Raw genomic sequence first — 11,687 nt, forward strand, 5'->3', positions numbered from 1 at the left:
CATTTTACATAATTAAATTTTAATAAAGATTTCCGTGCAGTATAACATATTTTGAAAAGTGAAAATTTTTATAGATTGCTGATTAGAAGATATTTCATATCTTTAATTTTACCACAGAATAGCCATTAAATATCATTAATGATACTTATCCTAGACTGGCTCTTTTTAAAAAGTCTAATACAAATATATTGTTTAAAAGAACTGTTTTCTTATGCCGAACTGATTTCTTTTGCTACGATGATCACTAAATCAAGATTTTTTCATCCATCCAGTCTCACAATTTATTTTTATCACTTCATTCAGAAGTCTCTTAACACACTGAATTAAACTCACAAATATATATTTTTTTTGTAGTTTTTTCAATGTTTAAGGATTTTTTTTTGTTTTTTTTTTTTGTTTGTTTTAAATTTTTCTTTGCACCGCAAAGAGGTGCTTTGTTTTCGTCGAGTTGCAAACTGCTTACGAAGGTCACGCGGTAGTGTATAGGGTCACACTCGCAATGTGTTGATTTGCCATAACTTCTACAATGGCATCTCGAATTCCGTAACAGAATGTGCAACCAAACGGATTTGTGGTATTTGTAGAAGACGAGCGATTTAGAACGACCGGTCGAGCGCTTGCATTTAGTTGCTCGCTTACTCTGTCCCATTTTGTATAGGCAGTGATCTAAAACACATCACCTTTCATATTAATTCAAGGAGAGAGATTTAATTCAAGGTGAACGTGGCAAAAATGAAAGCCTAAAGCATGATTGTGCAAAAGCAATGAAGAAAGACAAAAATAAAATTGCAATTCGAAAATGGAAACAAGCAACCCAAACGAGAAAAAAAAACACAAACACCTACGATTTCTATGCAACTCTCACAAAAAAAAGGTCAGAAGAAAATATGAATACAAAATTGGAATTCGAAAGGTGAGTAGAATCACAGTCACACACTGTTAATAAAGCATTATTTCCAAAGCAGCGATTTCCTCTATACGAAATAAAAAAAACCTTCTTTACAAAGCGTTTTTAAGCAAAAAGCAAACTTTGCGTTTGTTAAATTTAAAAAGGCAAAAATTCACACATTGTAGAAAAAATAGAAATTTGTTTCAAAAACTCACAGTAACAGGAGTTGGGGTGACGTCGATGAGTTTCCCAGAATCCACGGAACTACTTTCTGGGGGTAAGGAGAGAACGAACTCACAGCGGTGATACATGTTGAAATTATAATGCCCTGGGTAATTTGTATGTAAAACGAATTTTTTAACACACTGGGTCTTTGCATCGAACAATACATCCTGAAATAAGAAACAATTATTTATCAATTATTCAAAATAAAAATCAGAATCAAATGCAGTAAAATTCATCTTAAACTTTTAATTACTTTTTTATTTTTCCCTTCATATTTATATTAATTATTTTTCCTTTTTTATTTATGTTTTATTTTTACTTTTATATTTATATTATACTTTTACTTTTATATTTTACTTTTACTTTTATATTTTTATTTTATTTTTTTTACTACTTAATTTATCCCACTTAACAATTTTATTTCTAATTTAATAAAGAAAATCATTTTTCGAAAGCTCAAATTAAAAAATAAAAAACACTTACCAATCCCAGCGTAAAATAATTGTAGAAAAAATCAGATCTTCTAACTTTATCCCGCTTATGCGCATGAGGACTGTGAATTCTCATTTTATCTTCAGCTTTGAAGAAAACACGAGACGGTGCTCCAAGAGCACTCAAAACATCTTCACAAGTGTCGCCAAACCAGACCTATAAAGAAAAAAAATGCAATTTCATAAATAAGAAATAAAAAAATCTTTATATCCCTAAATGTGCTATTTTAGAAATTTCAGGAAAGATTTAACAGAATTGCCACAAAAATTTAAGTACGTTTTTCCTTAATTTCCAGACAAACTATAATAACTTTTTTCCTAAGCCTGAATTCTGAAACGTTTTCAAAAACGAAAAAGCAAAAAAGAATTGTTTTTCCGCTTAATTCATCTCTAATTTTAATAAATTGATTTGTATTTAGTTTTTAGAAAACGAAAATACAAAAATAATTCGATTTTAAATCCACAGTCTCTTTAATTTTTCATTTTCGTTTCTAAATTATAAATATTAGAATTATCAAAAATATAATTTTAGGACATTTTAATGATTTCAAAAAATTTAAATTACTTGTTTATAAAAATTCAATTATCTTTAATTAATAGAATTGAAATATTTTTTAAATCTAAGTTTTCAGAATTTTAATTTTTAAAATTAACCAATTCATAAAAATTTTTATTCTCTTTCGAAATTAAATTATTTCAGATTCAATTTAGACCCTTTAATGCTTTGTAAAATTAATTTATTTTTCAATTATTTAATTAGAAAAAATGTCTTATGAAATTCTGTAACAAATTTAATTATTGTTAACTCAATACTAATTTTATAACTTTTTCATAGAATGTTTTTTAAAATTCAAGTAACTTTAAAAAATAAAATTTAAATTTCCTAGAAATCTATTTTTTTCTGAAATTTAAATAAAATTATTTAAAGATTAAATAACTTTTTTAATATTTCAAAAATTTTAATTTCAAAACTTCTTAAATTCAATTAATTCTGAAAATTACAAGTCTTTATTTCAAATTTTTTCCTTTCAGTTATATTCTAAATTTTAATTATTTACCGCAAAAAACAAGTTATTGTTTTAAAATCCATTGTGATTCAAATTTTTTAAAGTCGCAAAAATTTAAAGACAATTTAAAGATTTTATATTCTTCAAAAACATTTTCAGACACCAAACACTATTTAAAAACAACAAAATAAAAAGAAATTGAACTAAATATTTTAGTGTCTTTTTTCTAGTTTTTAATAAATATAGTTAATAAAAGTTTGTCATTTGTAATTTTCTTGATTCCAAATGAGTTGTTTTTTCAAAAACAAAATAAATATCTAATTATTTCTAAAAGAATTTAAATTTGGAAAATAAATTAAATTTAGTTTAAAAATTTCTTGTCGTAGTAGTCTATATGCAAAAAATTTACATTTATTAGCGTTGAAATTTATCAGTGACTTTTGCTTATAAAATGAGAAACAATTATTTGCTCCTTTCACTTCTACCATAATTGTAAATATGACGTCGCAATATTGCGCTAATAAAACCTAAGGAGGCGTGGTTAATAGTATGAATTATAACTGACTAATACAAATTATCTTTAATGCTTATTTTTCGATTAATCTCAACTGTATTTTTTATTAGTAGTCAATAATTTAAATAAATTATATTCCCGAATGTCGTTTCTCTCGAATTTTTTAATATGCAGTATATTTATTTTTTCAAAAATCATTTTATCGACTGAAATTTTACACAAATGTCCCCAATTCTCAAAAATGCATTTTTTGTTACTCTTTCACGAATATAATATTTTATTTTGAAGAAAGTTTTTTCAGCAAAGTTTTTAAAAATATGTTCCAAAAGTTTTGAACGTTAAAATTGAGCGAAAGTTTTTTTCTGCCTACATACATATTTTTCAATCAATTCAAATAAGACGACTAATTAAAATTAAACATAATTACTTAGTTGAAAGTTAATTTTTCTAATATAACAAATAATTTTTTTGCAGATACAAATTACAAGAAATTAAATTTATTTCTAATTTTCATGTCTGTGAATTTTAAAAAAATTAATTATAAATTTGAAGGCAAATCGTCGAATTTTTGTTTAAAAAACGCTGTGGACTTTAAGTTTCATGTTCTTTGAGAGTACTTGATTTCTAATTGGTCTAGTTATTATAAAATGCATTACCTCTTTTGTTAGGCAATGCTTTTTAGGCTCGAGAAGAACTCTTGTAGCAGAACTGCCTTCTGTGAAAAGGTGCAATTTCAGGCCACGAGTTTGTGTTTTGTCCCTGACAACTTCGGCTTTTTCTAGGTACAAATTATTGTGATAACAAACCTAAAAAAATGAAAAATTGATTAGAATTTAAGACTCTTTAAGCACAATTAGTAAAATATGCAATAAAGATATTTCCAAAGTTAGAAACGTTCAAATGAGGAAATTTATTTATTTCTCCTTCTGATTAAAATGTTAAAATAATTTTTGCGGCACGCAATTGTAGTTTCTAAATGTAAAATTTAGATTTTTTAATTTAATTATTGCAATAATTATATCAGTAATATGGAAAATATTTCATTCATTTGAACGTTCAAAACTTGTGCGGAGTATTTAAAAAGGCAATAATTACGAGAGGCAAAGGTGGAGGTGGAGCTTTTAAATTGTGTTCTTCACTTCCAGTGCCTCCAGCAGCCATATTTCCCATGTAAATGGCAGTTTTAGCGACTAAAGGAGACGTTCCATTTGGAAATTGTAGCGACCCAAGACCATGGGCATAGCCCGGTTGGAATTTTGAGTCCATTGGAAAATAGAAGGACAAGCCTCGGAAGTTCAGCACGAAGACCTAAAAATTCAATTATATTTTTACGTAAATAATTTTTGAACCAAAAATTTTTCAATCGCATTAAATTGTTAATGACTAATTTAATTGTTAATTGATTCTTTTGTTAAATTAAATTACCTAGAGAGTAATTCTAATTCTGGAGTTATTTTAAGTAATTTAAATATTTATTCTTCAAGAAAATTACCTGTTTATCACTGTCATAGACACCTGGATGTGTTGCGCCAAATGAATGTTCGATCTGTTCAATCGAAGGCAAAACTTCAGGAGAATTGAAAGCCAATCCACAGTATTTAAGTTTAACTAATTTCATATTGTAAATTTCAATAATCTTGAGCCTTTGCACAACGGGATCAAAAATAAGTCGTACACCATCGTGTGGCAAATTAATTACTAAATCTACTTCTAACGGATTCTGAAAATAAAAAAAGAAAATTTATTAATACGATATTATTCAATCAGAAGAAAAGAAATTGTGAATAAAAAAACAAAGTATATATATGACACACAAAAAGGTCTCATAACAAATCAGAAAATCCAATGAAATTCTTCTCTATCCACTTTTGCAAAACATTTTTTTTAGGTGAACTTTTTATGAATACTAGCTCACTGACAAAGACAGAAAGCTTCTGATATTTCGTAATCACTAAAATTACATCAGAGACGGTTAAGTCATCTATTTCTTTATCACTACATCTATAATAATTTAGAGTTTATACGTTTGATTTAAAAAAAACAGTACATACAATTTAATAAAAATTTTAAATTTTAAATTAGAAAGTAATTAATCCTTAATTAATTAATTAAGTAATCTTACAAGTAAATATTTGATTTTTTTCAAAAGAAGAATTGAAAATAAGAACAAAACAAAAATATACATGACAAAATAATAAATGTTGAACTATTTTTAACATTATTTATGAAATACCGAAAAATATTCTCTTTTAAATAAATTTAATAAATAAACTGATTTAACAGAATGAACTGAATCAGTCAAATAAAATTTGTTAAATTTCATTTAGTTCTATAAATGATTTCGACTCCTGGCCAAATTTTATATTCTTGTCATATGACAAGGTATATTTGTCGAAATAATATTGAAAAAGCCAAGTACATCGATTAGAGTAAAAATAAAAAGACGAAGAAAATATTTAAATTAACCCTAATTTTAATAATAAGAATACTGTAAAGTAAATATAAAAATTATGATAAAATTCTACTTACAACATCACTGTAGAGGACCTGTACTCCTCTAATAATGCCCACTTGAGACTGTATGATAGATACAGACTGAGAGAAATGCATTCCTGAAAATAAAATTATCGTGTTAGTAATTGCAGAAGCTAAAGTATTTATGTGATACAATAAAAAATAGAGAGAAAAGCGTCATTACGAAATACGAATGTTTGTCAACACTTAAAGTCGATACGAATTCATTATCAACCTGTTTGTTCAGGTTCAAGAAGGCGCGCAAAAGAAAACTATAGGTACAAAAATCACTATAAAAAAATGAGATCATCAACCTTTTTTTTTGCATAAAAAAATTATAATTTCAATTACATAATTCATAGGTCAAGAGTAGTTTACATGCCGCCCCTGGTTACCTTTGTTTACATGCGATTGTCAAAATAAACGCGTATCCGGAATTGAAGGAAAACACTAAGGTCTCTTAATAACAGTCTCTACAGTGGCGTCATTTTCTAATTAAACGTCGTCATTTCTTTCAGTATCGTCAAATTGTTAGCATTTCATTCGACAATGTAAAATTTTGTTTTGTTATCAAACAATTCAAATACGTAATACGATGTCAAATGAGAGAAGAGAATGATAGAATTTTACTGATCAAGTTTCATCACTTGCCTAATATAAATTCCCATTGCTCGCAGCCGAGGGATCTTTCGGGCACCACCTCGAGCTCCAGCATTCTACGATCGTTTCACTCAATTTTTATGCCCGAAAAAATCTAAACACACAAACTTGACACGGCCTCGATTTTCACGAGAAACTGCGTTCTTTGTCTACTCAGCCTACGACCAGCAATCAAGCGGCCATATTGCTTTTTAACCACTACTACCACTACACTTGGTTTGCAAACTGTCACTGAACAGCTGATGCACTTGCCCTCGCCTCGTGACAGGAGCGTAATCATAATTTTACAAACCCTTTCTATTAGTTTTAATATTTAAATACTTTCTTTAAAGGGAAATAAATAATTTTCTTATTGTTTCTTTCTACGTATTTTCTATTTGATTTTACAAAAAGGAATTGGCGCCACTTTTTTCAAGCGGTAAATTTGAATTTTGAAACTTTATTCATTACTAACTTTTCATCTTTTGAAAATTGTATAAATGTTATATTTAAAATTTCTGTTTATTTAAAATTTATGCAAACTGAAAAATCGGTTGTTTATTTATTTAAAAAATTAAAAAACATTTTTTTTAATTTTTTTAAATTTTAATAAAATAAGTGGAGACACTGACCAGTCGTACGGGCGAGTAAGAAGGGTTGTCATGAGTAGGGGCCTCTTTATTTGAAAAATTGTTTTCTCACACTAAATTATTATTTTATTATGTTTTATTTATTATTTTATTTATTTAATAAAAATTATAAATGTCAAAATTAAAATGTTAAGATTAATTAATTTTACCATTTAATTAAAATTGTTCTATTCAACATTTTCTCACATTGTATTTCAATTGTATACTTTTTTTATGATGTTGTAAAACTACACTTAGGAAAAATTATAAATTTTTCTAACTATACAATTAAGTGAATAGATTTCTTCAATTACTATTATTTTGTAATTATCGGCATTTGAAAGGAAATTTTATAAATTGTAGGGAGTGTCCAAAAAAGATGTATTCACCTACATATTTATGGGTTAAGTAATTAGCATTAATCCTTTTTACAATTTGCCTTTTCGGTTACAAAGGATTTCGGGATCCAATCGCAGGTATCAACAGGATGTGAAAATTCTGGAATTTATTTCAGTTTAAAATTGGCAACCAAAGTGAACAGTTCTCAGTTTGCACTGAACAAGTTAAAGAAAATTTTTCTGAAATTATAAGTGAGAAAGTAAAAAAGAGTGAAGAAATTTCAAAAAAAAAAAATTTTTAATTTATCAGAAAACTTGGTGAGTACTTATAGCTTATCCTAGCTTCTTATTTCGATATTATTATTATTTTTATTTTATTATTTATATATTATTAATTTTTGTTTTTTTATTATTTTTTTTATTTTTATTATACACTGAAAAAATTTATTTGATTCAAATACCCGATTGCTTGTCTATTATCAAATAAAAATATTTACTTGAATCAAATAAATTTTATGTAAATCAATTAAATTATATTTCTGTCTAATTTAAAATTAGTAAACTTGACTTTATGTTGAATTAGTAAATTTTATTAATTTAGTAAAAATTACTGTTTGTTACTAAAAATTACCGAGAAAATTACTAATTCAAAAGCAGGAAGTAATTATTACAAATTCAAATTTAGAGAGTTGAACCAATAATTTCAGTATTTGAAGAAAATACCATTTAATTGATTTAAATAAAAATTGTTTGATTCAAGTAAATATTTATTTGATAATAAGTAATTGGTTATTTGAATCAAATAAATTTTTTTAGTGTATTATTATTTTTATTATTATTATTATTATTATTTATTATTATTATTATTATTATTATTATTATTATTATTATTATTATTATTATTATTTTTATTATTATTATTATTTCCGAATCATTATTTATTTATTTATTTATTTATTTATTTACGGGCATTGAGTCCCATTCGTACATAAAGTACTAAAAATAATTAACAGTTATAAAGATGTTGTAAACATTAGGCTGAGTTATTATTATAATTAAAGAACAATTTACGTAGATCGCTAACGAAACTAGACAAAGAATATTATTAAAGAAATCCAGCTGATCCTTATTATTGCGAATTCAAATTATTTATATCATTATATTTTAATTATTATAAATAAATAAATGCTTTTTAATTCGAGATAATTTGAAAAGTTTATAAATTAATAATAATAATAACAATAATAAAAATTATTAATCGTGTAAATAGAAATTTTGAACATAAAAATTATTTATGAAGTTATTTGTTATTTGTCTTCAGAGCAATCAATTATGGGTAACATCATTTCAAATCGTGATGATATGGACAAAAGTGATACTGAAGAAGAAGTTATTCAATCAGATGAAAATTTATATACCGAGTTTGTTTTTCAAGATAGAATTGAAATGTACAAAAAAATGTTCGTTAAACAAAGGTAAGACTTAGTTTTAATTTTTATTATTATGAACTAAGAAAAATATTTTTCTATTATTTTTATAAAACATTGAATTGTATAAAGTTTATTTTCATTTCGTTATATAGTGAAAAAATTTTTCTGCTGTCTCAATAAAATGTTATTAGTTAATTTAACAAAACTTATACCTATTACCGACAGTTTTTAATTTTCTATTTAAATTGAATTCAGATTTAATTGAATTTAATTAAATTTAATTGAAACTTTAAGTTTTATTTTCGGCAAATTTAAATTGAATTCAAATTTAATTTATTTCAATTAAAATATATTATATATTAAATTTTTATAATATAGAGTTGAATTTTATTTTACGTTAATTGTCTATTTCTCCTTTTTTTGCAAACAGAGAACAATACATGTTAGACGTAGAAAAAGCAGAATCCTACATAGATGACAAAATTACAATTGCCAACAATTGTGAATATGGCAATGATGAAGTTAGCGCGACGAATTTAATAAAGGATCACGATTTACTGATGAAAGATTTGGAAGATTTAAGAAAATTGATTGTAAATTTAAAAACTCAAGTTGAAAATATAAAAATTCTAGAGTCAAAATTAAAAATTCTCGAATTAGAAGCATCGATTCAAGAACTTTCATCTACTTCGATAATTGAAGAACTTCTAACAATTCCCGTCAACGAAATACAAGCACATTTGGATTGTAAATTTAAACATTTAATAAAATCAGCGAAATATCGTCAAAAACAATTAAATGCAACCAGCAAGACATTTATATTGTTGAGAGAAGCTGGAGAACTTCAGGAGCAAATTAAAAATACAATCATCCACTCTGAGGTAAGAATTAATCCATAATTTTTCCACAGTTTTTCTAAGGATATCAAATTGAGACAAAAAAAACGAATCAAAAGTATCATAACAGTCGTTTTATTTATAATTACAATTTCTTTAATAATTTTTGATTTTTATTCAAATTTTTGCATTCTCATTTTCAGATGGAATATAAAAAAATCTCCGAGGACCTAGCCAAATCAGAATTCATCGAATACTACAAAAATTACCAAACTAGTATTAGAACGTGTAAAATAAATTTGATAATCCTGGATCAAATGGACAGGGAAATTTCAAAACTCGATAATAAAGAACATCAAGTTCTTGAACTTCGTCAACAAATTGAAATTCTAAAAGAAAAGAGTTCATCGACTTTCAAAAAAATGGAACCCACTTTTGAGAGACAACGACTCCTTCATGACATTGACGACATTAGCAACTCGTTAGATAGTAAATTTCATGAAATGTTACTAACACTCACACTGGCAGAGAAAGATGAAAGTATTTATTTAAATTTCCGAGCATTTCACGATAAAAATCTAATTAACGAACTTAGTACTTTTAATGAAAAAATTTACGAAATTAATAAACGACAAAATTTCTTTTTAAAAACAAATCCAACGCTCGCTGAAGATAATTGTAAATTCAAAAAAATTAATAGCGATTGGATGTTCTTAACTGAGAGTATAATGAAAGCTAGGGAAATTATTTTTCAACGGGAAGAAAAGTTGCGAATTTTTTATGATTGTCGGCAAATGTTGGGAACACTTCTTTCTCAGATGTCTGTCATTTCGGCTACAATGACAAATTTAAGGGATATTAATCACAATCTTAATTTGAGACGATAATTGAATTATAACTTTTAATGCTTATTTATAATTTAAAAAGTTTTTCTTTAAATTATTTTTAAATTCTTTTTCTTTAAATTATTTTTAAATTCTTTTTCTTTAAATTATTTTCTTAAAATTATTTTTCTTCAAATTATATTTTTAAGTAATGGAGCTTTTTAGAGTAAACTATCTCGAAGTGTAAAATAATGTCCCTAAAGTTCCATTAAACGAAATTTATTATTTATCAAATTAAAATTTTATTGCAAATAAAGTTACATAAACAAATATATGAACTTTTAAATTTTAATTCCGTTTTTACGTTTTATTATCATAGACAATAATTTTCGAAAAATAATAACGATAAAAAAAATTTGTTCATTTGAGCGTTTAGAACTTACGAATTGTGTAAAATATAAGAGTAAATATACCCAACTTGTTAAATATTAGGATTATATTTTTAATTTTAGAAAATTATTTATTCGGTGCTAAGTCATAAGTTTTGTAAATAAAATATTTTTGTAAACTGTAATATAAAAAATAAATATTGTCAATTTAAAAAATTTTTTGATTTATTTATCCATCGCATATGAAATTCTCAGCCAATCTATTAATTTTTTATTAATTCACGTTTGCCACATAATATAATTTTTTTTTTATAAATAATTTAGGGGAGACTGGGGCGAAAAGTTAAATTTTGCATAAATGATTTTTTTTTGGCAATATAAGCCGCTTAGATGCAAATATTTGTATATCAATATTGTAGGGCAACTTGTCCTCTACAACTTTCAATAAAAAAGTTCCTGATATTTTCGCAAAAAATACATGTTTTGTCCTTTTTTGAAAATTTTGTTTTTTTTAACTTTTCGCCCCACCCTGGGGCGAAAAGTTAAATTCTATTTTTAGCCTACTAAAACTATTTTCTGATAGGTGATAAGTAGTAGATAAGTTAAAGTATACGTAAACAAGTAATTTAGTAAATAAAAGATCTTTGTTTATTTGACAAAAGCTTTAGAATAGTTGTAAAGTTAAAAAATTGAAATTTCAAAAAAAAAAAAAAAAATTTTTTGGTTTATTTCACGTTAACCGGCTTATTTTTTGACAGAGTACTTGCCCAATGTCAAATAAATAATGTTTAAACAAATAAACCCAAAAAAACGAAAAATAAAAAAAAAATTTTTAACAACATGTAAAAATACATTTAACTTTTCGCCCCACCCATTATTTAACTTTTCGCCCCAGGGTGCGTTTTTGGCTTTAACAACAAATATAAAAAATCTGACTGAAGATATTTAGCAAATACCTTTAG

General features: G+C 25.3%; 2 protein-coding genes across 2 annotated transcripts; one reads left to right on the forward strand and one right to left on the reverse strand.

Moving 5' to 3' along the window:
* Nucleotides 1-407: 407 nt before the first annotated feature.
* On the reverse strand, nt 408-6,530 carry LOC122511256 (PHAF1 protein CG7083). The gene is made up of 8 exons (XM_043626398.1): nt 6,292-6,530; nt 5,656-5,738; nt 4,619-4,846; nt 4,222-4,434; nt 3,783-3,932; nt 1,598-1,762; nt 1,105-1,281; nt 408-666 (listed from the first exon to the last, which is right to left on the reverse strand). Exons 1-8 carry the CDS (start codon nt 6,353-6,355, stop codon nt 469-471), a joined length of 1,278 nt encoding a protein of 425 aa, XP_043482333.1. The 5' UTR covers nt 6,356-6,530; the 3' UTR covers nt 408-468.
* Nucleotides 6,531-7,311: 781 nt separating this feature from the next.
* LOC122511257 lies at nt 7,312-10,588 on the forward strand. Its single transcript, XM_043626399.1, has 4 exons — nt 7,312-7,564; nt 8,568-8,721; nt 9,107-9,557; nt 9,716-10,588. Exons 2-4 carry the CDS (start codon nt 8,579-8,581, stop codon nt 10,397-10,399), a joined length of 1,278 nt encoding a protein of 425 aa, XP_043482334.1. The 5' UTR covers nt 7,312-7,564; nt 8,568-8,578; the 3' UTR covers nt 10,400-10,588.
* The last annotated feature ends 1,099 nt before the right edge of the window (nt 10,589-11,687 follow it).

Source organism: Leptopilina heterotoma, unplaced genomic scaffold (genome assembly GCF_015476425.1).
Source record: "Leptopilina heterotoma isolate Lh14 unplaced genomic scaffold, ASM1547642v1 Lhet_81, whole genome shotgun sequence".
In the NCBI taxonomy this organism is placed as follows: Eukaryota; Metazoa; Arthropoda; class Insecta; order Hymenoptera; family Figitidae; genus Leptopilina; species Leptopilina heterotoma.

Excerpts from the sequence above, each read along its gene's own strand:
- LOC122511256 (XM_043626398.1), bottom strand. The coding sequence starts at position 6,355 with ATGCTGGAGCTCGAGGTGGTGCCCGAAAGATCCCTCGGCTGCGAGCAA. Across the intron at positions 4,847-5,655 it reads AGGTCCTCTACAGTGATGTT|AATCCGTTAGAAGTAGATTT; the intron begins GTAAGTAGAATT and ends TTTTATTTTCAG. Across the intron at positions 3,933-4,221 it reads CACCTCCACCTTTGCCTCTC|GTTTGTTATCACAATAATTT; the intron begins GTAATTATTGCC and ends TCATTTTTTTAG.
- LOC122511257 (XM_043626399.1), top strand. The coding sequence starts at position 8,579 with ATGGGTAACATCATTTCAAATCGTGATGATATGGACAAAAGTGATACT. Across the intron at positions 8,722-9,106 it reads AAAATGTTCGTTAAACAAAG|AGAACAATACATGTTAGACG; the intron begins GTAAGACTTAGT and ends TTTTGCAAACAG. Across the intron at positions 9,558-9,715 it reads ATACAATCATCCACTCTGAG|ATGGAATATAAAAAAATCTC; the intron begins GTAAGAATTAAT and ends TCTCATTTTCAG.